Source organism: Aegilops tauschii, chromosome 2, assembly GCF_002575655.3.
Source record: "Aegilops tauschii subsp. strangulata cultivar AL8/78 chromosome 2, Aet v6.0, whole genome shotgun sequence".
Taxonomy (NCBI): Eukaryota; Viridiplantae; Streptophyta; class Magnoliopsida; order Poales; family Poaceae; genus Aegilops; species Aegilops tauschii.
The window spans coordinates 571,855,855-571,877,779 of record NC_053036.3 but is presented as its reverse complement, the minus strand read 5'-3'; the positions used below and the strand labels follow the sequence as shown (position 1 = coordinate 571,877,779).

The window sequence follows — 21,925 nt, the reverse complement described above, 5'->3', positions numbered from 1 at the left end:
GAGAGATCAACCTAACAGATGTGAGTACTTATTTCTGGGATGTGCATGTCGGCTTGGATTTAGTTGACTTATTTCCTAGTGGAAGGCTGGCTTTGTGGGTAATCTGATAGCTCAGCTCAACTATGTCTATATAAGTGAAAAGTGGTGGTAGTTCATCTGGCCTTCTGATCTGAAGGTGCCTTTTATATTGATGTGTTTTGTCTAGCACATCTATTCTGTATGTGAGTTTATATATGCTTATGGGCGACGTAACTATGGCATCGGAGTAAGAAAATACTGAAATCATGGCTATCATCTTTGTCTTGTGATGTAGTATATGGGATATGAGAATGGCATATGCATGATATAATGTCAGTAGCCATGCAAGGGTGAGTTGAATGCGAATTTCCATCCCTGTAGTGTTGCTCGACTTTGTAAGATTATACTCACCTTTGATTTCAGAAGTGTCTAATTATTATGAGATACGTCAAGCTTAAACTGGCCTGTTACTATCCTGTAACTTGATTATAACTAGGCTTTTCTTGATTATAACTGTTGGAATGTCAGTACCCGGTGCAGCCGTGCAGGTGAGCTTTTTTTGGAAAAAATGATGCAGCCTAGCTGTTGCAATTTCCAGGAAATTAGATGGTTTATGTTTCTCACTGTAACACATTTTGTCCTTGCTAATGTTGAGCAATTGCTTAATGGTCGAAATGATTGATGCAGTTTCAACGCTGGTGTGAGATGAGGTGATTAGTTTCGTCTCCATGAATTGAAGCGATGAGTTGATGCTTCTTCTTCTCTGATCTAATCGTTCACTCGGGTAACTAATCCTGGGCTTATATTTGATAACAAATTTATTTGCGTTGCACATTCATGACCACAGCTCCAGCAAGCTTCAGGCTAAGCTTGAAGAAAACAACCACCACAAGTCCGCAAAGCAAAAACCACTGACACAGTGATTCCAGATCAGGAGCAAATTGTGTGAAGAGACAAAAACAGTTTGATAGTTGAAGTATCACAAAGGCAAACAAAAAGCGAAGAAATTAACTTGTTAGGATGCACCAAGATAGATAGCACGCACACGCACACATGTCGTCATGTCTGCATCACACATATCAGAATATCAGAACAAAGGAAACTAGTAATCAGCGACGGCACAACAGGTTGCTGACTTCTAACCGATAAGAACATTTATGTAATTAAGAGTACCCCCAACATATTCTTTCGTATAAGACGAGAGCTAGAATGCTGATCTCTAAAGTTCATTATTGTAGCTGCAGAGCACATGTGGATGGTGTAGCAAGGAAATTCCGGACTAAACTAACTTTTGTAACGAACAACATAACGAATATTCCGGTTTATCCAATGTGATTCTCTATTTTCTAGTAATCATCTTTTCTAGTTGACAAGACGAGATGAATTACAAACAGCAAAACATGCCGGTTTACATGATACAGTAGTATATGTTTTGCAGCTTGAGTGCCTGCAGAGACAGCTCGTTCTGCAATGAGCACACCGCACATTTATGAGGGTATGTCAGGTCTGAGGATATATCGCACAAGATTGCCTCAAAAGCAACGCAGCTATATATGCTGTGTGTGTAAAAATATTGCTTACATGGCCTCGAGTAATCAATTCAAAAACACAAATCAATTTTGACATTTAGCTTGCCCTGTGGTAGCATTCTGCATTGGTCAGCTAGCCCCCTGCTGCAACAACAGATTTCCAGTTCTTCCAGTGAGAGTGGGAGGCCTGTTTCCGGCAGCCTTGAGATGCCCTCATACGTACCCACATACCTTCAAACTCTTCAGGGAAGGAAGGTTGTGCAGCACTGCGGGAAGATCTACTAGAGCAGAACACCGATTGAATTGGAGTTCTTGCAGGGACTTGAGCAGCACAAGCGCTTGCTCTTGCTCATCTGTTAGTCTCACTTCTTCCAACCAAGTAAGTTTTAGGTGTTGCAGGGAGGTGAGGTGCCTGCAGAATGACGTGGTAAGGACAGATGGGTCATCGATGCAAAGCGTTTCCAGCCGAGGTAACAGCGTATAGCCCTGCCTTGAAAAGCTCTCCAGATATGGTGGCAAGTCAGGGCATTTGTGTACTGTCAAATGCCTGAGGCTGCCAAGGAATTGCAGACCCTGCAGTGCAGTGAGCGATACACAGTATCTAATCTTCAATTCTTCCAGTGCCGTGCATGAGTGCAGCTGTAGAGATTGCAAACATAGGCTGAAACATACCTTTAACTTTTTAAGGCTAGTGATATCGCTAGGAAAGCAGGGTTGCAGCGTTTTTTTGGAATGGCCATTGATTTTAAGTTTGCCAAGTGAGTTCGGGAGGAACCATCTTCCGTTTGTATGCACCAACGACGAGAGCAGGTCAGGGCTGTCCAAAATGATAAGCTTCTCAAGGGAGGTAAATCCCGAGACGCCTTCCTTGCCCCAGTTAAATGTTTGATGAGGGCACCTCTTAATAGTTATCCTCTTTAGAGGGGAGATGAGATTGAGTGGAATGTGCGAGGGTCCGTCTCGAGCTAACCTGTCATCTGAATTTCCTGATGATGTGTCCTCACTGCTTGAGCTGTGATTTGATACACTGTTATCTTCCTCCTCTGGGTTTTCTTCCTCTTCTGAATTTTCTTCCTCTCTGGAAGACAAATACAGTTCGTCTAGGCATGGCGCATGTTGCAGCATCAGAGATAGCCACTTCCCCACTATACCACATGAATCAATACTGAGACATTCAAGAGATGGGAAAGCCCTGCAATTCGCAGGTGCCACATCTTCAAGGGTATGCACTGGCATCTCATCTGAAGCAAAAAGTTTTTCACAATTTCTTATTTCCAAGCTCGTTAAAGAGACGAGGTAACTAAAACCTTTTAACGAAATGGAACTTAGATTCCGGCAACCATGTATCACCATTGATTTGAGGTTTTTCAGATTAGGGAACATCAATATTTTGTCATCCAATGTCCTCAACTCATCAGAAGTATAATCAAAATCATCATCTTCATACTCATCAATATTCCCAATTCGTATCTTTTCACCAGATGATCCTTCCATGTACGGAAGTGTTGAAACTCCACTTATGAGTAACTCGGAACAGGTGGTTGAAGGTGGAAGAGGCTTCAGCACTTCCAAATGGGGGCAACCAAGCAGAATTAGTTTCGTAAGACTAGGAGCCCATGACCTCTGCTCGGTTTTGAATTTATCATTGTTCTCAAACAGAACAAACTCCTTCAGTGCTTGGCAATCCTTGATCTGCAGTGCTCTTAGTCTAGAGCTCATACCTTCCACGGAAGTGCACGAACATTTCTCCAACTTTGGCATTTGATCTAAAACTAGCTCCTCCAGTGAAGGAACCAGTATTTCTATTACTTTTGGCAAGTTTCTCAACTCCAGCTTTGTCAAAAACTGAAACCTTTCCAAAAATGGAAGTATTTTCCATTCACTATAATTGGATATCTGAACCGTCTGGGAGGTGGTAACCAAGATAATGCCGTCAACCACAATTGGCCAACTAAAATTATACCCAGACTAGCAAGATGCCCGTGCTACGCCACGGAATCACAAAAGATCGGGTAAAACGTTATTTACTGAGGAGTCTAGTAACAATAAAAGATGTACAAGACATTTATCAAAGTGATTCCATATTGTTGACAGGTGCACATTGAGCAAAATCAAACATATGATTTCCAATTGATAAACCCCCTCGTCCAAGCCAAACTTTTTTTTCTCCATTTTCACCTTGCAGAAGACTTGTTACCCCTGCCCAATTTTCTCATGATTCTCCCATGTTGAGGGGACAAAGAGCATGCGACAAATAGAAAATCCATCCACACAACAGTTTGTTCATACAGTGCAAATATCTCACAAGGGCTGAACTGAGCTCCAAGACAGCTTTTTCTTAAGCCTAACAGAGCTATTGATTTCATTGATAGGAGTGAATACTGTACAAACACAGGGAAATCAGATGAGAAAAGATAGAATAGCCGGGAACCACTAAGCTAGATTACTATCACAAAATGATGTGTGGTTCATCAGCCTCCTTCCAACATTGGCTTGTCAACGGCAAGGCATGCAAGCATAGTAGCCGACAACTCCAAATTGTGAAAAATGCGGCAATTGTGTTCATGCAAAATCTCCCAAATCACCGTCACGGCCTGCAATCTCCAGTACATATCATCATGTACAGCCTTAGAACAACTATTGCAACAAAACTGCTGCTTTCCCTGAAATAACTACAGAAAACAAAACAATATATGTTGTTACTTTTTATCCAATGATTCAACAATGCTCATTTCGTTCTAGTATATTAAGCAAACCAGACTTAAATGCGAAGATAAATGGCTGCAATTAATATATCAGAATAACATACATACTATAGCCTATCGAGTATCTTCTGGACCTGCCATGTGGATCATCATTTAGAAAAACTAGATGACCAGTTGCGCCAATGGCGCAAAGGGCTGCAGCAAACCAGGTACTCATAGAAAGTTAGTATGCATTGAGATAAGGCATAATCAGTAACTGGTTGTTCAATCCGTAACTACTTGCTGATACAAAAAAGTATCACCAAGCAGACAGGTTAAGGGACATGTTAGTCTATGGGCAAAAGGCTCATATACCAAACCGAAATAGAAGATCTGAGATCAAATACTTGATGTGTAAAATTTTGCTAACGAACCAAAGAAAATCTGATTCATCTCTTTATTTATTACTGTAAAACAAAGCAACACAGTAGTAGGATGATACAAATCCACACACATGCATGACGGAATGCGCCGTTTGTCTCTGCTCTGCCTCCCTCCTCTCAAACCATCCACCGTGACCTGAACTTGAGAGAGTATAGTCAGCGGTGAAAAAGGTCTGAACTTGAAACAACTAATGTCAGCAAGACCCCAAGGCTTGAAGCTTTGCATATAATAAAAAACCAATTCCCAACTATTTTTGCCCAATCATCCCAAAAAGCACCATGTATTTTAAAGAGAAATTCAGTCCAAGCAGCTTCATTAATCCTTCAGGTGCATAATCAATCACTGTAGTGTTCTAGCCTTAAGAAACTGAAGAAGAAACAATCAAAAACAAAAGTAAAATCATGTGTAGCAGCAGCAAAAGCAAAACTAATCACATTCTGTCATTCTGACCTATCATCTTTTAAATCAAACTACACAATAATAAAATTATTTAACAGAACATGAACACCATGTATCCTATTCAGAGACATCTTCACTGCATATATATGCTAGATAATCAAAAATCTGAAAGCATCTTAGAGGAAGCCCTCACTAAGAACCTTGGCAGACGTTCATGAAGCTGCGCCTACATTAGCTACATGACCGACAATTACTCAAATCAGTCGTAGTACACAAATAACACAGTTGAACAACAGATAAATAGGAAGAGACATACATGAATTGCATTCAGATTTACATGCCTGCTGCTCCTCGACACTGCAACCCTTCCTCGAGGGCCGACACGATTTGGTCTGCTTGTTTTGTTTACTCCGGCTATTCATTGTTGGTGCTGGATTTTTATTGTCTGCATTGCTGCATTAGATGAATATTTGCTACCGTAAATATTTCAAGGGAAAAAGTGATTTGTGAGATTATTTTTTCTATAGGATGTGAGAAGCAATACTTACTCTTGCTTTTGTCTTTTGGGAGGAGCACAGTCCTATTCCTTTTTTTGCGGGAAACGTTCCTATTCCTTTGAGCTGCATTCCAAAATATTGTACATACGTACTGCTACTGTATGAGTGGATATAGAAGAATAGATAAAAAATCAACAAAAACAATACAGAGAACTAACAAAAATTGCAGGAAAACTAATTATGCCTGCCTTCTTTTAGATAATATAAGATAGTTTAGGGGCTAAACCAACTAATCAATAAAAAGGAGAGCATGTATGTAGTTCATCTAGTTATTATGAAACATGTGCTTTATAAGCATATGAGTGTTGTGATATCTGTCAGATTTTTCGGATTAGAAGGCAGTGTTACATAGCAATGAAGCAAAATTTAATTCAGATTTCAATCAAGGAAACAAAAAATCTGAATTATTAATTCAGATTTGAATTAAGCAAAAAAAATACAGAATTAGCCACCAAGGGGAACTTGGGAAGAGTATGTACCAGGAGTCAAAAATCAGAGGCGTATGCGTATGCAGTGACGTGATGGACGAAGATGACTACTTGAGCTTCTCCAGATCACAACACCTGAAAAAGTGATGCAAGCAGCAACATGAAATAATTAGAATGCAATGTTAGATATCCAATCAAGGAAAAATAAATTCAGATTCGAATTAAGCAAACAAAATTTCAGAATTAGCAATGGAGTGGAACTTGGGAAGAATATGTACCAGTAAGAGGAAAAAATTGAAGGAGTATGCGTACGCAGTGACGGGGCCGACGAAGATGACTACTTCAGCGTCGTCCAGCCCGCTCCACCTGAAATTAGAAATATTTAGAAAACCCAACTCCTTCTAAATATTTACAGGAGTTTCTTCCCAACTCCAATCAGGCTACTTATGGTTATCAATATTCAATAGTCAGAACACATAACTAAGAGTCTAAATACCGAGGTACAAATTCAACAAAAAAAAAGCACCCACAAAATGGGACATAAAGGAACATAGGCAGAAATCCAGCATCGAAATCTTCATGCTTGATACAAGGAAGATAATCAAACGTATGCAGACACTAAAATGCAAGCAAGATTAACTGACAGATTAAGTACCAATTAATCGAAGCAAGTCGATGTGCCTTCAACCTTCTTGCCAGCTGACAAATGTCTGCAGAAACTGGACAACAGACTGAGTTCAGCAAAGTACGTGATTAGTTCCTATAAGTGCATTTCCCAGCTGAGTGTTGCATGCTACATAGAGGGTCAATCTCCGCGTCGAGCGGACAAATGGAAGGAACTACAGCCAACAACTATATGCATCCCAGCCACCGGAATGTAACTCTAGATACCTGCACAGCAAGAAATATCACCGGTCAACAAAATATGTACTATCCATTCAGAAAATTCATTGAGTATAGAAACTGTGTCAAAATCTCCAAAGTTGAATAATCTCAGCATCATTAAACAAAATCGGCATTTGAGATGGGGAACAACAAAATGTCTATCATTGTTTTTTTACTCTGCGCATTATCAAGTAATAGTTTCACCACTACTATAATGATAGCTTAGTTGGATGGGGAAACCATTCCTAGCCTGCTGATTAAAAACTAAAAGGAACGTGCTAACAAAACAGATGCGGCCATCATCGTGCACCTGCAAATGATTTAGCGCTGGCCGTCCACCTCGACGGCTTGTATCGGCAGCAGGCCGGCCCTCGTCTGCCTGTCCAGCACAGCAGCACGGTTAGCTCCAGAGAACATAATCTTGATGTGGAATCGTAGCTTAAAGACCAAATCCTGTGTAAGAGAGGATGTGTATGAAGTCAGAGAATAGAAAAAATGTGGCAAACAATAGCTCATCGCATCATTTCAAATACCATACTACACCCAAATTGCGGCATTACTGGAAAGAACCAGCATCTATAAGTAATATCACTGTATTTGGGAACCAACTATCCTATTTCCAAACCCTAGAACATTCCTAATCAAAACAGGAAATCATCTCCTAACCCTGGTAATTTTTTGAGAAAGTAATAGCTTGAGACAACCTGAGAACTACTAATAAAAAAAGGAAATCCACACACACCAACTCCCATGGCTCAAATTAAATTGAATCTTAAAATACTAATTAACCACTCAGTAATAGTTAGTTGCTTTCAAGAAATGGATGGCTTCGTTCACTTAGATTTCCAAGAAAAAGAAATCAAAAAACGAAAGGGAGTAAATCTTTTGTTCTGAATCTATCCCCGTCACTCCCATAAAAAAGAAAACTGCGAACAAGAACAGAACACATGAACTTGGATGGGGAAACATCAATCTAAATCCAAAGCTCAACGAACGCCTACCAGATTTACATCCAATCTGTACATATCTTTTTTTAGAGAGAAAAAAGGGAAAATCAAGAAATTAAAATGATATTACCAAATAACTGATGAAATCAAAAGGCAAAATCTAGAAGAAAGCAGATGGGGGTCAAATATGTGCAAACCTAAACTGGGGTCGATGGGTAGTGATGGACGGCTCCACACCACCGTGATGCGAGCGCTGCAGCTCCAGTCTTGCTGCGCCTTCCCACCTATCCGTCATCCTCACCTTCCCCCGCTCCTCCATACAAATCACAGAAACCACCACGCCCCTTACTTCCATGGCTGCGACCTGCGCCCGATCTGAAACCACCGTGCACGGCAACGCCGGATCGAGAACGTGGGAAGGCACTGTCTCGCGGGCAGGAGAAAGAGGTAGGGAGATGGTCGATGGTGCGGCTGGAGGAGAGGCAGCTCGAAGAGGAGAGAAACCAAGGGGAGGAGGAGAGGCATGGCGGCAGCGGCGGCGGCGGATGGCACGGGCGGAGATGGAGCGGCGCGTGGGGCGTGGGGCTCGGGACGGAAGGGGATTGGGGGCTAGGCTTTGACCGCAACCTGCAGCCCACGATAGCTGCGGCCCACCACTCTTTTCCAGCCGAACGCACGAATACACGCTCGCTGTGACTGCAACAGCGGGCCCGTGCAGAAAGGTGGCCCAGGTGTCATCCACTGTAACCAGAACACATAACGTACAGAAAAATCAACGTCCAGATGTTTACCAGCGAGATATAAAGTATATGGTAAGTGGACAGCAGGGCTGATCGTGCGGGGTGGATCGACCGGAAAGCGCGATGGCGCTCATTAGGCGGGTTGCATAGCTAGATTTATATGTTCAATAAGTGACTTGGTAAGAACCAAAATCCAATTGTAGTTGGAGTCAGTACTAAGTATTATGTGCTTAGATTAAGTACAAATGCATATTTGGTCAGCTTAAGCAACTGCTTCAAGATTTCAATTGTAAGCAATATCTGGTATCTTTTCTACATAGCTACAAGATGGAACTAAATGTCTAACAATGCGCATTTGGTCAATAGTATCAATTAATCACTTCAAGATTTCAACTGCAAGGAATACATGGTATCTTCTCTACGTAGTAGGAGGTCGAACTAAAAAGAAATAATTTAATTGTTCAATGATTTGTAATGTCCAATGCCTCCTTTCACATGGGAAAAAGGGAATACCCAAAGCACATGAACCAATCCAGTCTACATTACATGCAGATGTAATGCAGCACGTCAAAAAATAAGCACTAATTCAGAATGAAAATACAAACAAGTACTGAATGCATGTATAATATGGTACCACAAAGTGTGGCTATGTGCTGTCTAGCAATCTATGTGAATAGATTAATAAAGTCAAACCACTATCATTTATTGCGTACCAATGATATTAGCATAGTAGTGGGCTAGCATAGCAAATATAAGCACAATAAATAATTCCTACAGTATTATAGGGAAAAGGTACCAGTGTTTGATCTCCTAATCAATCAGTTATTTGTGTCTAAGAGAATAGAAGAAAAAAAAATCTTCCTCAATAGAAGAACTCACAACGTAACAAACCAAATATTGCTTTAGAGTCAAGAAGTAGAACCATACAATGACTCGCAACTTCCCAGTTTTCATGTCAACGACACCAAATGAAAATGTCATCATTGTCCAATTGTAGTCCGACATATTGCAATAATTAGTAATTTTTGGTATACTAAACTTTGTAGCCTTCATGATATTCAGGTCTATTCCCCTAGCAGTAACAATGGCATGTGTGTTCATATTTTCAACCAACTCTTGCGGTTCATTTCTAAAATAGCTAATGTCGCAGAGAAATGATAACTTGTATAGTTCCATCCGCTAGCACCATCACATATATGCAGCTGCACAAGTAATAAGATTCACCCATACCTTGGTCCTTGACGAAGGAGATCAGAAGGTGAAGTCCGTTCAATCTGAAGATTGTTGTGACCAGCGCGTGGCTTCTTTGGGTGTATTTGAGGCAACGTGAGTCACATATGCCTACCCATTTGCTTTATATTGGTCTGCAAGGGTAGTTTCTAGATAACTCAACATTGGTGCGCGAATTTGAACTCTGGGTCACAGAAAAATTGATATATGTATTGGGCTGCAAGAGTGGTTTCTAGAGAGTTCGGCCTGGGCACGCGGATTTAAAGTTGCGTGACAGAAAATTTAAATCTGGGAGGCGGCACGGGTGGGCAGGACGAGGATTGTGGAGGAGGGCCAGTAGCCAAGCATAGTAAGTCAGAGGGAAGGATAAGGAGCGGCGGGTGGCGCCGCCGCCGATAAAAGAGGCGCCCGGGAACATACTGCGTCGGCGGCGTACCTGCGGCGGTCGGCATCGGTGCAGCCATGGTCGGGGAGAGGGGATTGCGAGGAGGGAGAGGTGGGAGTGATGGTCGCCGGTGGTCTTGCTGCGGCACGCGAGGAGGCAGTAGATGCGTCGGCGTCCTGCGTGCCAAGATCGGCGTCCAATAAGACGGGGAAAGGGGCGGAGGAGATGACGGGGAGGATGTGGTCGGGGTGGCGGCGGGCAATGAGGCTGAGTGGAGGCATGAGAGGGGCTGGGGTCGGACGGCGCCGGCAGCGGCCATCTGACCGGGTCGATTTCAACGCTGCCGGCGGTGGCGCCTCCTTTTCCCCCTTTCCTGGAGATTGGAGATGGTCGGACGGTTAGAGCCTCGGGGGAGAGATGGAGTTGAGCTGTTGACCGGAGAGATGGGGATGACATGGCTTGTTTGTAAATGTTCACGGAGTAGGGGGTGTTTTTTGCAAAATTTGCCACACATTGCTTCGTGTTCGTTGGATGCAGATCCGATGATCGTCGATGAACCAAAGCAGGCACACCATCATCACCAACTCGCATTTTTATAGGAGTAGAGATATCTTGAGAACCGTTAAGTCCCAATGTGGTTCCCAATCCTCACCCTCCATGGCTATGTGCAACTTTTCTGATTGTTCATTGCTTACCAGTCCTGCCTCATAAACATCTTCCAGAGTATCAACATGCATCCAATGTTCAGTGGATTGGAGTCGTGTTATCTCAAAGCCACTAGAAATATGAAACTTGAAACCATGTTGTTCCTGAAATGATAGCATATTATCAATGGTTGCAATGGAACAGTACACTCCCTTGTGTACAACAAGATGCCGTAGGCTAACAAGATTATCAATACAACCAGGCATAGTACGATCAGTGTATGAACCGACGTCTAATACTTGGAGATGGTACAATTTGCTCAAAATTTGAGGGAAAGACCCATCCACCTCCTCAAACCCATGTTTGAGAAAATCAGCAGGTGCTGCAGACATTTGCAGCACACGTAAGTTATGTGCCTTTTGGAATATATCTTGGAATAATAGTAAGAAGGAAAAGTCATAATGCCCAAGTAACACCAATGTCCTCAACTCGCTAACTGATGTAATTGTATTTCTCAGATTTTCTTCAAACTTATTATTACGAGGAATGTTTCCGTGCTGATTTTTCTTGTACGCGGATCCAGTTACTATTGACAAATGTCGTAGAGTTCGAGGCATTTTGTTGCGCTGCAGACCATCTATACTTGCACAGTCAGTCCTTGACACCATAATCACAAAATCATGCATGAGACCACATATGCCATACATAACTTGACAACCCAGATATGGTTCTTCTCTTTTAACTTCTTCAAAGAAGCCTAGGTTAACCAAATCAATCAGATAGCACTGTCCTATCTGCTCCAATCTCTGACTAGAGTTGTTGCACTTTACAAATCCCTGTGACATCCAGAAACTCACCAACTCCTCACCAAGAAACTGATAACTGTCGGGGAATATGGAGCAATATGAGAAACATTGTTGTAAATGGTAGGGAAGTTGATCATAGCTAAGCTTTAGAGCAGCCATGATTCCATTACCCAGCTCCATGGATTTCCAGTCTTCGTTCTTTAGAATGATTCTCCAATAATCAATGCTAAATTTCTTCCTTAATAGTGCCCCCGCTGTTTCTGCTGCTAGTGGGTTTCCCTTTAACTTCTCTGATATTTGCCTCCCGACAATGCTTAGACTTTGGTTCCCTTCGTAATTCACATCACGAAATGCACATGACTTGAGCAGCAACCACATAACATCATTTTCCAAAGCACCCAACTTTATCGGCTCACGTGTGCCTAACATGTGTGCAACTGACAAATTTCTGGTTGTGACTAGAATTAAATTACCCTTTGCTTGACTTGATACAAAAGGACACACCAGTTTTCTCCATTGATGATCATCCATACTGTCCCATACATCATCTAAAATAAGCAGAAAACTCTTTGACTGGTACTCGATAATGTCCTTCAAGATCTCCTGAAGCTTCGCAAGGCTGCTAATTCCTTCATGCCTTCCATTTTTATGAGGAGATCCCTCATGTCTTTCAAAGTCTAACATCTCCCTTGTGAGCATCACTTCATCAAATTTGCGGGACACGCAAACCCATATCTTGTGGTGAAAGTGACCTTTTACACGTGGATCATTGTATACAGATTGAGCGAGAGTTGTCTTGCCAACACCAGCAATGCCCACAATAGGCAGAACAGTTAGAGCATCACATTTGTTTTCTGCTATTAAATTTCTGATGGTGTTCATTTCTGCTACTCTGCCATACACTTCCCTTGGAGCAAGACTTGATGTTTTTGCGTGCTGATTTGAGGTTGTACTCGGTTGGTGATGATTTGAACTCGAAGCAGAGCTAGACCCATGTGGATCAAGAACTTTACTGAAAGCCCATAGGATACCCTGTAACTGTAACTGGCTAGTAATCTTTATTATCCTATTGGATAACTCAGCCTTGTCCCAACGGGTGTTATCTGCGGTGGTTTGTGCTGGCTCCTTATTCGTTCTCTTTCTTTTTCTGTTGGACGAACTACCAACTTCAACAAGCGTCGCATTTTCAATAGCATTGTCGGTGCTGCAGTAAGAAAAAATAAAATGGTGAGTCGATTATCAAAAGAAATGTAAATCAACACGGGCTCTCACACAGATGTATATAAATGCGCTGATGCAGCATATAATTTCCTTTAGGTACCTTGAAGGGTTTGGTGGATGGGCTCCAGGTGTCTTTGTACAAGTTACGGAATGCTCTTTCTCCAAATGTTTTTTCATAGATGAAGTCCCGTTTGTCTTCGTTTCGCAATTAAAATCCTTTCTACAGTACTTACATTTGGCTTTTGAACGCTTCCTGTCGACAGTTTCTGTGATCGTAAAGTGTTCCCATACCGCGGACCGTAATTTGCCAACGCTGACATTCAGTGTATCGACATGGCCCCTTGATATTTCATCCACTCTTTCAGCTCCACGCATACCGTCAGGCTCTTCACTCGTAACTGTGCCGAAAAGAAACATGGACCAGAAATTAAGATCAAACTATTAATTAGCACACATAGATTGGATATACACCAGTGGGATTGTGCTTACCTCCTTGGACTTGCTGTTGGAGCCTGTAGTAGTCGAGGTCGTCGACCACGTCGTCGGCGTCGTAGAGAAGCTCCTTGACATGAGCGAGAGCCCGGGACAGCGGGCTGTTCCCAGCCGCCCTCCCCTTCACAGAAGCCACCCCCATCTCGACTCTCTCCACCTCGCGCTGGAGCCTCTCAACGTCGTCGGCAAGCCCGACTTGTCGAATCCAGGCTTCCATCTTGTCCATCAAGAGAGTCGCAAGGATGGTCTGCACCAGCCATGCAATCGCGGCCTCCAGGGAAGAGTCTCCCGCCGGCTCCATCATCAGATCCGGCAGGGGCAGGTCTCGAGATCGAGTCAACGAAGGAAGGAAGGGGAGTTCAGCGTGTGGAAAGGGGAGCAGACGAGCGGAGAGGAACACCAGACACAACCCACAGGGCATTTACTCCATGGACGAGTACGTATGATTTTTCTCCATCGACCAAGAAGCAGGTGGGAAGTAACGTCGAGAATTTAATGGTGTATATTGGGCTGATGTGAAAGGTGTATTGGGCCGTCAGGAGCATGTGGACTCCCATATTTAAGCTTTTTGACACTTTAGTTAGCCCATGTTTATCCTCGACGATCCGGCCCAAGGCAACCACAGCAGGAAGCTAGCCCACCTCAGCAGTTTACAAGCTATTCTCAAAAAAAAAAAACATGCTTGTGTATGCAAAATAAACAGTGAAACACATAAATTCAATTCAAGTAGATCAAATGCCACAGCACAACCTGAAAGTATGATACCCAAAACACTCATGCTCCTTTCACACACACACACAAAAAACACTCATGCTCGAACAACCCAACGATCCCTCATACCCAGGCCACAACACACGCACATACACACACTCAAGATTCTACTCTTACAGTACAAAATGCATAGCTATCTCAGTTCAGGACGACCAAGCCTGCGAGCGCAGCGACGACGACGAGGGGCAGGATGGACACCCACAGGATCGTCTTCGCCGCAGCACGTCGTTGGACCACATCACCGGATGCCCAGAATCCGGCGGAAGCCTCCACAAGCCCGAATATCACTATGGCAATGAGGATGTCGTAGTACAGGTAGAAGGGCACCTTGCCATGGTGGACAAATATGCCTCCGGGCGTCCTCAAGATGATGAGGAAGAGCGCCACCGCGGCTTCAACGACGCCGCAAAAGATCAGAGCACCCGGCAACTTCTCCGCGTTGCGTAACGCGTCGGGGATCAGGGCCACCATTCTGAAGAGGAAGGCGAAGAGCTCCATCTATTGGCTTTCTGTACGTGCGCCGGTGAAATGGGGTTTGGCTGGCTTGAGGTTCTGAGCTTGGAGATCAATGGTGCGGAGAGAAGAAGGAACGCAGGTTTGAATATATAGATAGTTGCCGGATGCTAAGTTGCGTGGAAAACCCCCCACACAGAGACGCGTTGGAAGGCAGAGCCGGGCGAACCGGGCCCAGGCTGGAGCCGAACACATCGTTTTCTTGACGTCGTTGCCCTAATAAGACTTTTGGCTCTGTGTGATGTGCCAACCGTTCGCCTGCTGTGATGTCATGCCCCAGAGGTCATGCCCTCTTCGTGGGACTCCTCTGGAAAATGGGCCGTGGAGCTTGGGCTGGGCCTAGTGGCAAGGATCTGGAGCAATGCTATATAAAGAGGCGCGTGTCACAGAATTCGGCATGGAACGATTGAAACGTCTCGAAGCCTCTCATCCTCTTGCTCCTGTTCCTCACCTCCCTGCTATCTGTATCTCACCCTTGTTGCTGATTCTCACCTCAAATCTCTTCTCTTGTATCCGAAATCGGTACTGATCTGATTGCTCACCCCATGTATGTGCTTGGGTCGTGACATGTGATTATCCCAACTTGTAAGTAAGGCAGTAAGCACATGCACCCATCAGGATTAAGCGGGCATAACAGAGTGCAGATTAGTGCTAAGCGTCCGTAAATGATATTTCTTCTGTAAAGAAATATAAGAGCGTTTAGATCACAATGGAGGGAGTAAAAAGCAGTGACAGTTAATTAAGAAATCATCATCTTGCTTTTTTTCCGACAAAGATCATCATCTTGCTTGCTTGGTTGATTATTGTTTCATCTTAACAGAACCATGACGGATTTTTTTTGAGGAATCAACCACGACGGATGCATCAGATACAACCACTACCGGACTCGCGCCCTATGCCTACAGCCCAGAGCCGTCGGCATAGGTCCCTTGCCGTCGGCATAGATCTATGCCTACGGCTGCCGTCGGCATAGTCCCGTCGGCGTAGATCACGTCAGCGTAGTCTTGTCAGACAGTCGGCGTAGTATAGCCGTCGACATAGGGGCCTATGCCGACGGCCGGGCGTCAGCCGTCGGCAGTGTTTTTGCCTGACGGCAACGAACGGCGCCGTCAAAAGAGCTAACCATCCACGGAATGCCACGTGGCAGAGGTATGCCGACGGCTGTCTATGCCGACGGCTTTGCCGTAGGCATAGCCTTGCCACGTGTCTTCCCCTGGTGCCTCCTGGCGGCAGAGCTATGCCTACGGCAAAGCCGTAGGCATAGCTGTGCCACGTGGCCCGTCCTGGGAAGTCCTGGGCTTATATATGCCGACGGCTTTGCCGTAGGCATAGTTTTTTTTAATTTTTTTTATTTTCCTTGTTTTCTCTTTTTCAATCCATTTGACAGCATTTCAAAGCAGAATAATATGGGATTATGCAGAAATATGACAGTTCATCGTCTAAACATACTCAAGTTCATCATCATCATTTAAACATAGTCAAGTTCATCACCGGCGAAAGTTCATGAACATAAAAGTAGTGCAAGACATGGAACATCATGAAAGTAGGAACATGAAAGATATGGCACGACGGCCACATGCACGGAATCATCATCGACATCAAGCAAGACCACCTCCGCCAAAACCACCACCACCAAGACCACCTCCGCCAAAACCACCACCGCCAAAACCACCACCGCCAAGACCACCTCCGCCAAAATCGCCACCACCAAAACCGCCACCGCGACCACCATCACTCTGGAAGATCGGAGTGACTGGGGTCGATGGAGCAGGAGTCGAGCCACCGGTCCCCTACATGTTTGAGAGAAGATTCTAACGGTAAATATGATATGATAGTGTTGAATGAATGAGAACTAGTTTGTCAGTAGTTAGGCAAATGTACTAACCGGACTATCACTGCCTAGTGCCACCCATTCATCGAACGTGGGCACGTGTGGGGGTTCTCCCGCAAGTGGTGGTGGGGGTCCCATTTGTGGTGGATCCGTGCGGTTACTCCAAGACGCCAACATAGCCTGGATGTTAGTTAAACAAGCAAACTAGAAGGTCAGAAGGAATGAAAGTGCAAAAATTGAGCTTGGTTTTAAGAGGGCAAAACTAACCGCCATCATCTGACGGTTGTAATCATCGTTTGCCTTCACTCGTTGCAAGTACTCTCGCACCTCGAGATTCCTATGCTCGACAAAGGCCTTATATGCCTACATAATTTAGGTTGTTTCTAAGTGAGCAATGCTGAAAATAAACTGAGAATGCTAGAGAGAAAAAGATAAAGGGGAAGTACTTACAACATGCTGGCGGGCTAAGGGAGTCTGTGAACGCCCCGTACTCTCTAACTGGCTCGAGTAGGTAGCCCGAAGCCGTGTGTACGAGATCGAAGGAGTGATCAAGCCATCGAAACACGGATACCGGCCATGTGACTTCCCCTGGATGGCCACCACCGCCGTGTCATCGATCTAAGACTTTGGACAAACATGTATTTTCTCATAGTCCATAGAGAGCGCCTTCATGATTTTCTTCGTAGCGTACATGCTTTTTGGCAGTTCATGACCCTCAGGCAGGCTGTTAGCCCATACTCCCAGAAATGCTTCGAAGCAACCTCGGCTACAGCCGTACTCAGCCTTGACTGCCATCAGTTGCGAGATGGCATCCAGCACAGACAGCTTGGCACCCTCATAGAGAGGTTTCTTTGACGAGGCCAAGATTTCCAGGAAGGCCTTTGCGGTTTCCTCCAGCTCCTCCGGTTCATTCGCTGAATGTGACGGAGGTGTCGGCTGTGCAGCAAAGACATCATCTAGCATGTCTCTAACCCCATCGTCCTCATAACCAGCGACGCGTTGTCGTATCACCTCCTCTCTACCACGGTCCCGCTGGGCAAAGTTTATCGGCATATTAAAGTTGGGCATAAATCCATGCGTGCGAAGGTGCTTAGTCATCTCACTCTTATCTCTGCGGATACGTCTCTTACATTTGGCACATGGGCATTCTGGCACCATCCTCATTGGACTACGGAATATCTCTTTCAAAAACACATCAGTTTTCTCGACCCACTCTGTTGTTACTTGATTCCGACGGAAAAACCCACTATACATCCACTGATTATCTGCCATCTCTGCTTTATTGGAAGCCACACAACAAAATTAAGGATTCATTTAAATTACTCACATCAATATTTTATTTTTTACAAGGTTGACGAGAAACGACATTTAATCCACCTACATCTCTAATAGGTAAAGATGGGTCCTAATCCCACCCGAGAATGTGTAGATTGAGTACGTTGTCCATGCTCTACCCCATTCCGAGACAAAAAAAATTTCGGCAGCACCTCCCCGCTGTTCTCCAAATACACGTCTCGGCAAAATGCCGAGAGAATGTGCATCCGGAGAACAACAGGGAGGCGCCGCCGAAATCCTGTCTCGGAACGGGGTAGAGCATGAACAACGTACCCAATCTACACATCCTCGGGCTGTCCGTGGAAAGCGCTGGACAATCCGAAAGAGCTGCGGTGATAAATATGCAATTGAATGCATATTTATCGATGCAACCCTTTCGGACGGGAGACCTAGGTTACGCGACTTGATTTGAAAATTTAATCTAGTGACATGGAAAAAAAGTGGACGAGGTCATGGAATTGTTGCTCACCCTCCGATGTAGTCGATCAAAGGAGAGGGACGATCGTGGACCAACACCTCCAACGTCGACAATCACTCCACGAAGATGGAACACTACAAATCCTGTTAATTACACCGAGTGGAAAAAATTTAGGTCATCACCTCACATTAAGCATTGATACTTTTAACTATGAAAAAAATCATGTTTCGTCAAGTGTCAAATTTTGTCCTTCAATTTTTTTAGCAAGATCATCATGATTAAATAACCACTCATCATATCATAATTTTGCAGCACATCTCACATAGCTACTTAACATTAAGCATTGACACTTAAAACTATGAAAAAGATCATATTTTGTCAAGTGTCAAATTTTGTCCGGTTCAATCACATCCAACATCTAACATCTCATCCATCTAACATAACCACTCACATCCAACATCTCACATAACCACTCATCACATCCAACATCTAACATCCAACATCCATCTAACATCCAAATGAAAAGATCTCAAATGACAAGATCATCATCTAACCTAACAATCTAACATCCAACATCCATCCATGCATTCATTCATCCATCCAACAGTACCAAAAAAATGAAAAAAAATGAAAAAAATAGCTCACCGAGAGGGGCGTGGCAGGGGGCGCGGCGGTGGAGGGGATGGTGAGGCAGGGGCGGTCGGGGACGGGAGGGACGGGGCCGGACGAAGCCGCGGCCGGCTGCAGGAGCACCGGCGGGGTCGGGGGAGGCCGGGGCAGCGGCGGGGTCGGGAGAAGGCCGGGGCGACGGCGGGTGGAGACGGCGGCGACGGCGGGTGTGGAGGCGGGGGCGGCGACGCGGCTGGAGTGGGAGGTGCGGCGGCGGCAGGGGAGGGGTGTCCAGGGGAGTGGGAGGTGCGGCGGCGGCAGGGGGCGTGCTGGAGTGGGAGGTGCGGCGGCGGCAGGGGGCGTGCTGGAGTGGGAGGTGCGGCGGCAGGGGAGGGGCGTGCAGCGGCGGCGGCAGGTCGGGGTGGGGGGTGCAGCGGCGGCGCAGGTCGGGGTCGGGGGGTGCGGCGGCGGCGCTCAGCTGGTCGGGGGCGGGGGAGATAGAATGAGTGGCCAGGGGTCGACGCGAGGGGATAAGGGGCACCTATGCCGACGGCTAAGCCGTCGGCATCGCTGAGGTCGCCACGTGGCACCTATGCCGACGGCTTAGCCGTAGGCATATATATATTTTTTTATTTATTTTTATTTTTTTATTTTTTTTGAATGATACATGGTATATAATTATATTAAAAATGATACATGGTATACATATTTTTACATGCATGAACATTATTTACAATGTACCATACATTTTCTTTAATGGTTTGAAACATTATTTTTTATTACATGATCCTTTTTTTATATTGTCCAACAATTTTCTAAAATATCACGTATATTTTTTTTCTGAACCGAATTTTTTCTGTGGTCAGCAACATTTCTTTATGATATAAATATTTGCTAAATTATACTAACAAAAAATGTACATTGTGTTAAAATATTTTGAAATAAATTGAGGGGGGCAACATTTCTTTATGATATAAATATTTTCTATGGTCTCGCGAAAGGTGATACATAGGAGAGCAACTGACTGAGGGGTACCGTTACCGAGTGCCTGATCCGGTAACTATGCGAGTGCCTGATCCGTCTACTACCGTTTCCCCCCTCCAGGTGCCGGCGGCGGCGCCGTCCGTGAGGGGGGCACACCCCGGAGACGCGTGCCACCTCTTCGGACACGCCCCGCATGTATGAGGGCCGGGTACGACGCTCTGGTGGCATTGCTACCCCCCAGGGCCCCCGTCCCGACTAACCCAGGAGCGGTTGACCACGAGATCTAGCCCTTTGACTTCCCACGGACGGGCTTTGACCAGTGGACCTCTCCACCCGGTTGTGTCAGGTCTGCCCATAGGGACACCCGGCAGCAACATCCGGGCCAAACCCACAGCTACATCCACTCCGTGTAGACCCGACGCGTCCGTTTCCCCCCTCCCGGTGCCGGCGGCGGCGCCGTCCGTGAGGGGGGCCACGCACCGGAGACGCGTGCCGCCTCCTCGGACATGCCACAACACCACCCCGCATGTATGAGGGCCCGGTACGACGCTCCGGTGGCATTGCTACCCCAGGGCCCCCGTCCCGCCTAACCCTGGAGCGGTTGACCACGAGATCTAGCCCATTGACTTTCGACGGACGGGCTTTGACCAGTGGACCTCTCCACCCGGTTGTGTCAGTTCGGCTCATAGGGACACCAGGGAGCAACATCCGGGCCAAACTCACAGCTACATCCACTCCGTGTAGACCCGACGCGTCCGTTTCCCCCCTCCCGGTGCCGGCGGCGGCGCCGTCCGTGAGGGGGGCCACGCACGCCTCCTCGGACATGCCACAACACCACCCCGCATGTATGAGGGCCGGGTACGACGCTACGGTGGCATTGCTACCCCCCAGGGCCCCCGTCCCGACTAACCCAGGAGCGGTTGACCACGAGATCTAGCCCTTTGACTTCCCACGGACGGGCTTTGACCAGTGGACCTCTCCACCCGGTTGTGTCAGGTCCGCCCATAGGGACACCCAGGAGCAACATCCAGGCCAAACCCACAGCTAAATCCACTCCGTGTAGACCCGACGCGTCCGTGTCCCCCTCCAGGTGCCGGCGGCGGCGCCGTCCGTGAGGGGGGCCACGCACCGGAGACGCGTGCCGCCTCTTCGGACATGCCACAACACCACCCCGCATGTATGAGGGCCCGGTACGATGCTCCGGTGGCATTGCTACCCCCCTAGGGCCCCCTTCCCGCCTAACCCTGGCGCGGTTGACCACGAGATCTAGCTCTTTGACTTCCGACGGACGGGCTTTGACCAGTGGAACTCTCCACCCGGTTGTGTCAGGTCGGCCCGTAGGGACACCTGGGAGCAACATCCGGGCCAAACCCACCACTACATCCACTTCGTGTAGACCCGACGCGTCCGTTTCCCCCCTCCAGGTGCCGGAGGCGGCGCCGTCTATGAGGGGGGCACACCGCGGACGTGAGGGGGGTCACACTCTGGAGACGGGTGTCGGGCGTTTGCAACCGCCACAAAACTTCTGTCGGCATAGCTGTTTTTTATTTTAATAAAATATAAGGATCTACATTCAAAAGAACATGACCGCACATTATTAACGTGCTCGAAAAAATACAAACTATATATATATTCATAATATATGAAAAAAATACAAACTACATATATATTCATATGTATGTTTATATTTAACATGCTACATGTTAGTTGATATAATAATACATAAAAAAGCATAAAAATATATATAAGAAAAATAATATCTAACTATGCCGACGGCATAGCCGTCGGCATAGAGATGGCCAAGGTTTAGGCGGAGGGCGGCGTGCCGCGGATCGCTGACGTGGCAGATATGCCGACGGCAGCCGTCGGCATAGGTTCTGGACGGTGCGGCCCGGATCGGTGACGTGGCAGCCGGACCTATGCCGACGGCCCCCCGTCTCGGCCGTCGGCATAGCTCTGACGACGTTAGCCGCCCGTCACCAGCGGGGTCGCCGGGCCCACGAGTATGCCGATGGCCGTTGTAAGCCGACGGTAGCTGTCGGCGTACTTGCAGC

At 46.0% G+C, this 21,925-nt stretch overlaps 2 protein-coding genes across 22 annotated transcripts; both read right to left on the bottom strand.

The window, feature by feature from the left end:
* Nucleotides 1–1,426: 1,426 nt before the first annotated feature.
* Nucleotides 1,427–3,266, bottom strand: LOC141041283 (uncharacterized). The gene is made up of 3 exons (XM_073507413.1): nucleotides 2,220–3,266; nucleotides 1,779–2,120; nucleotides 1,427–1,483 (listed from the first exon to the last, which is right to left on the bottom strand). Exons 1-3 carry the CDS (start codon nucleotides 3,264–3,266, stop codon nucleotides 1,427–1,429), a joined length of 1,446 nt encoding a protein of 481 aa, XP_073363514.1.
* A 527-nt stretch (nucleotides 3,267–3,793) lies between these two features.
* Nucleotides 3,794–13,902, bottom strand: LOC109772623 (probable disease resistance protein At1g61300). Of its 21 annotated transcripts, none has more exons than XM_040399763.3 (13): nucleotides 13,408–13,902; nucleotides 13,019–13,316; nucleotides 9,862–12,901; nucleotides 8,089–8,632; nucleotides 7,255–7,397; nucleotides 6,715–6,950; nucleotides 6,338–6,425; nucleotides 6,111–6,194; nucleotides 5,623–5,694; nucleotides 5,391–5,527; nucleotides 4,746–4,810; nucleotides 4,357–4,447; nucleotides 3,794–4,219 (listed from the first exon to the last, which is right to left on the bottom strand). In XM_040399763.3, exons 1-3 carry the CDS (start codon nucleotides 13,829–13,831, stop codon nucleotides 10,840–10,842), a joined length of 2,784 nt encoding a protein of 927 aa, XP_040255697.1. In that variant the 5' UTR covers nucleotides 13,832–13,902; the 3' UTR covers nucleotides 3,794–4,219; nucleotides 4,357–4,447; nucleotides 4,746–4,810; nucleotides 5,391–5,527; nucleotides 5,623–5,694; nucleotides 6,111–6,194; nucleotides 6,338–6,425; nucleotides 6,715–6,950; nucleotides 7,255–7,397; nucleotides 8,089–8,632; nucleotides 9,862–10,839. The 21 variants fall into 21 exon arrangements, with proteins under 21 accessions (XP_040255697.1, XP_073365135.1, XP_073365139.1 ...); XM_073509034.1 differs by having other exon boundaries at nucleotides 5,416–5,527; XM_073509038.1 differs by having other exon boundaries at nucleotides 5,416–5,519.
* Between the last annotated feature and the right edge of the window lie 8,023 nt (nucleotides 13,903–21,925).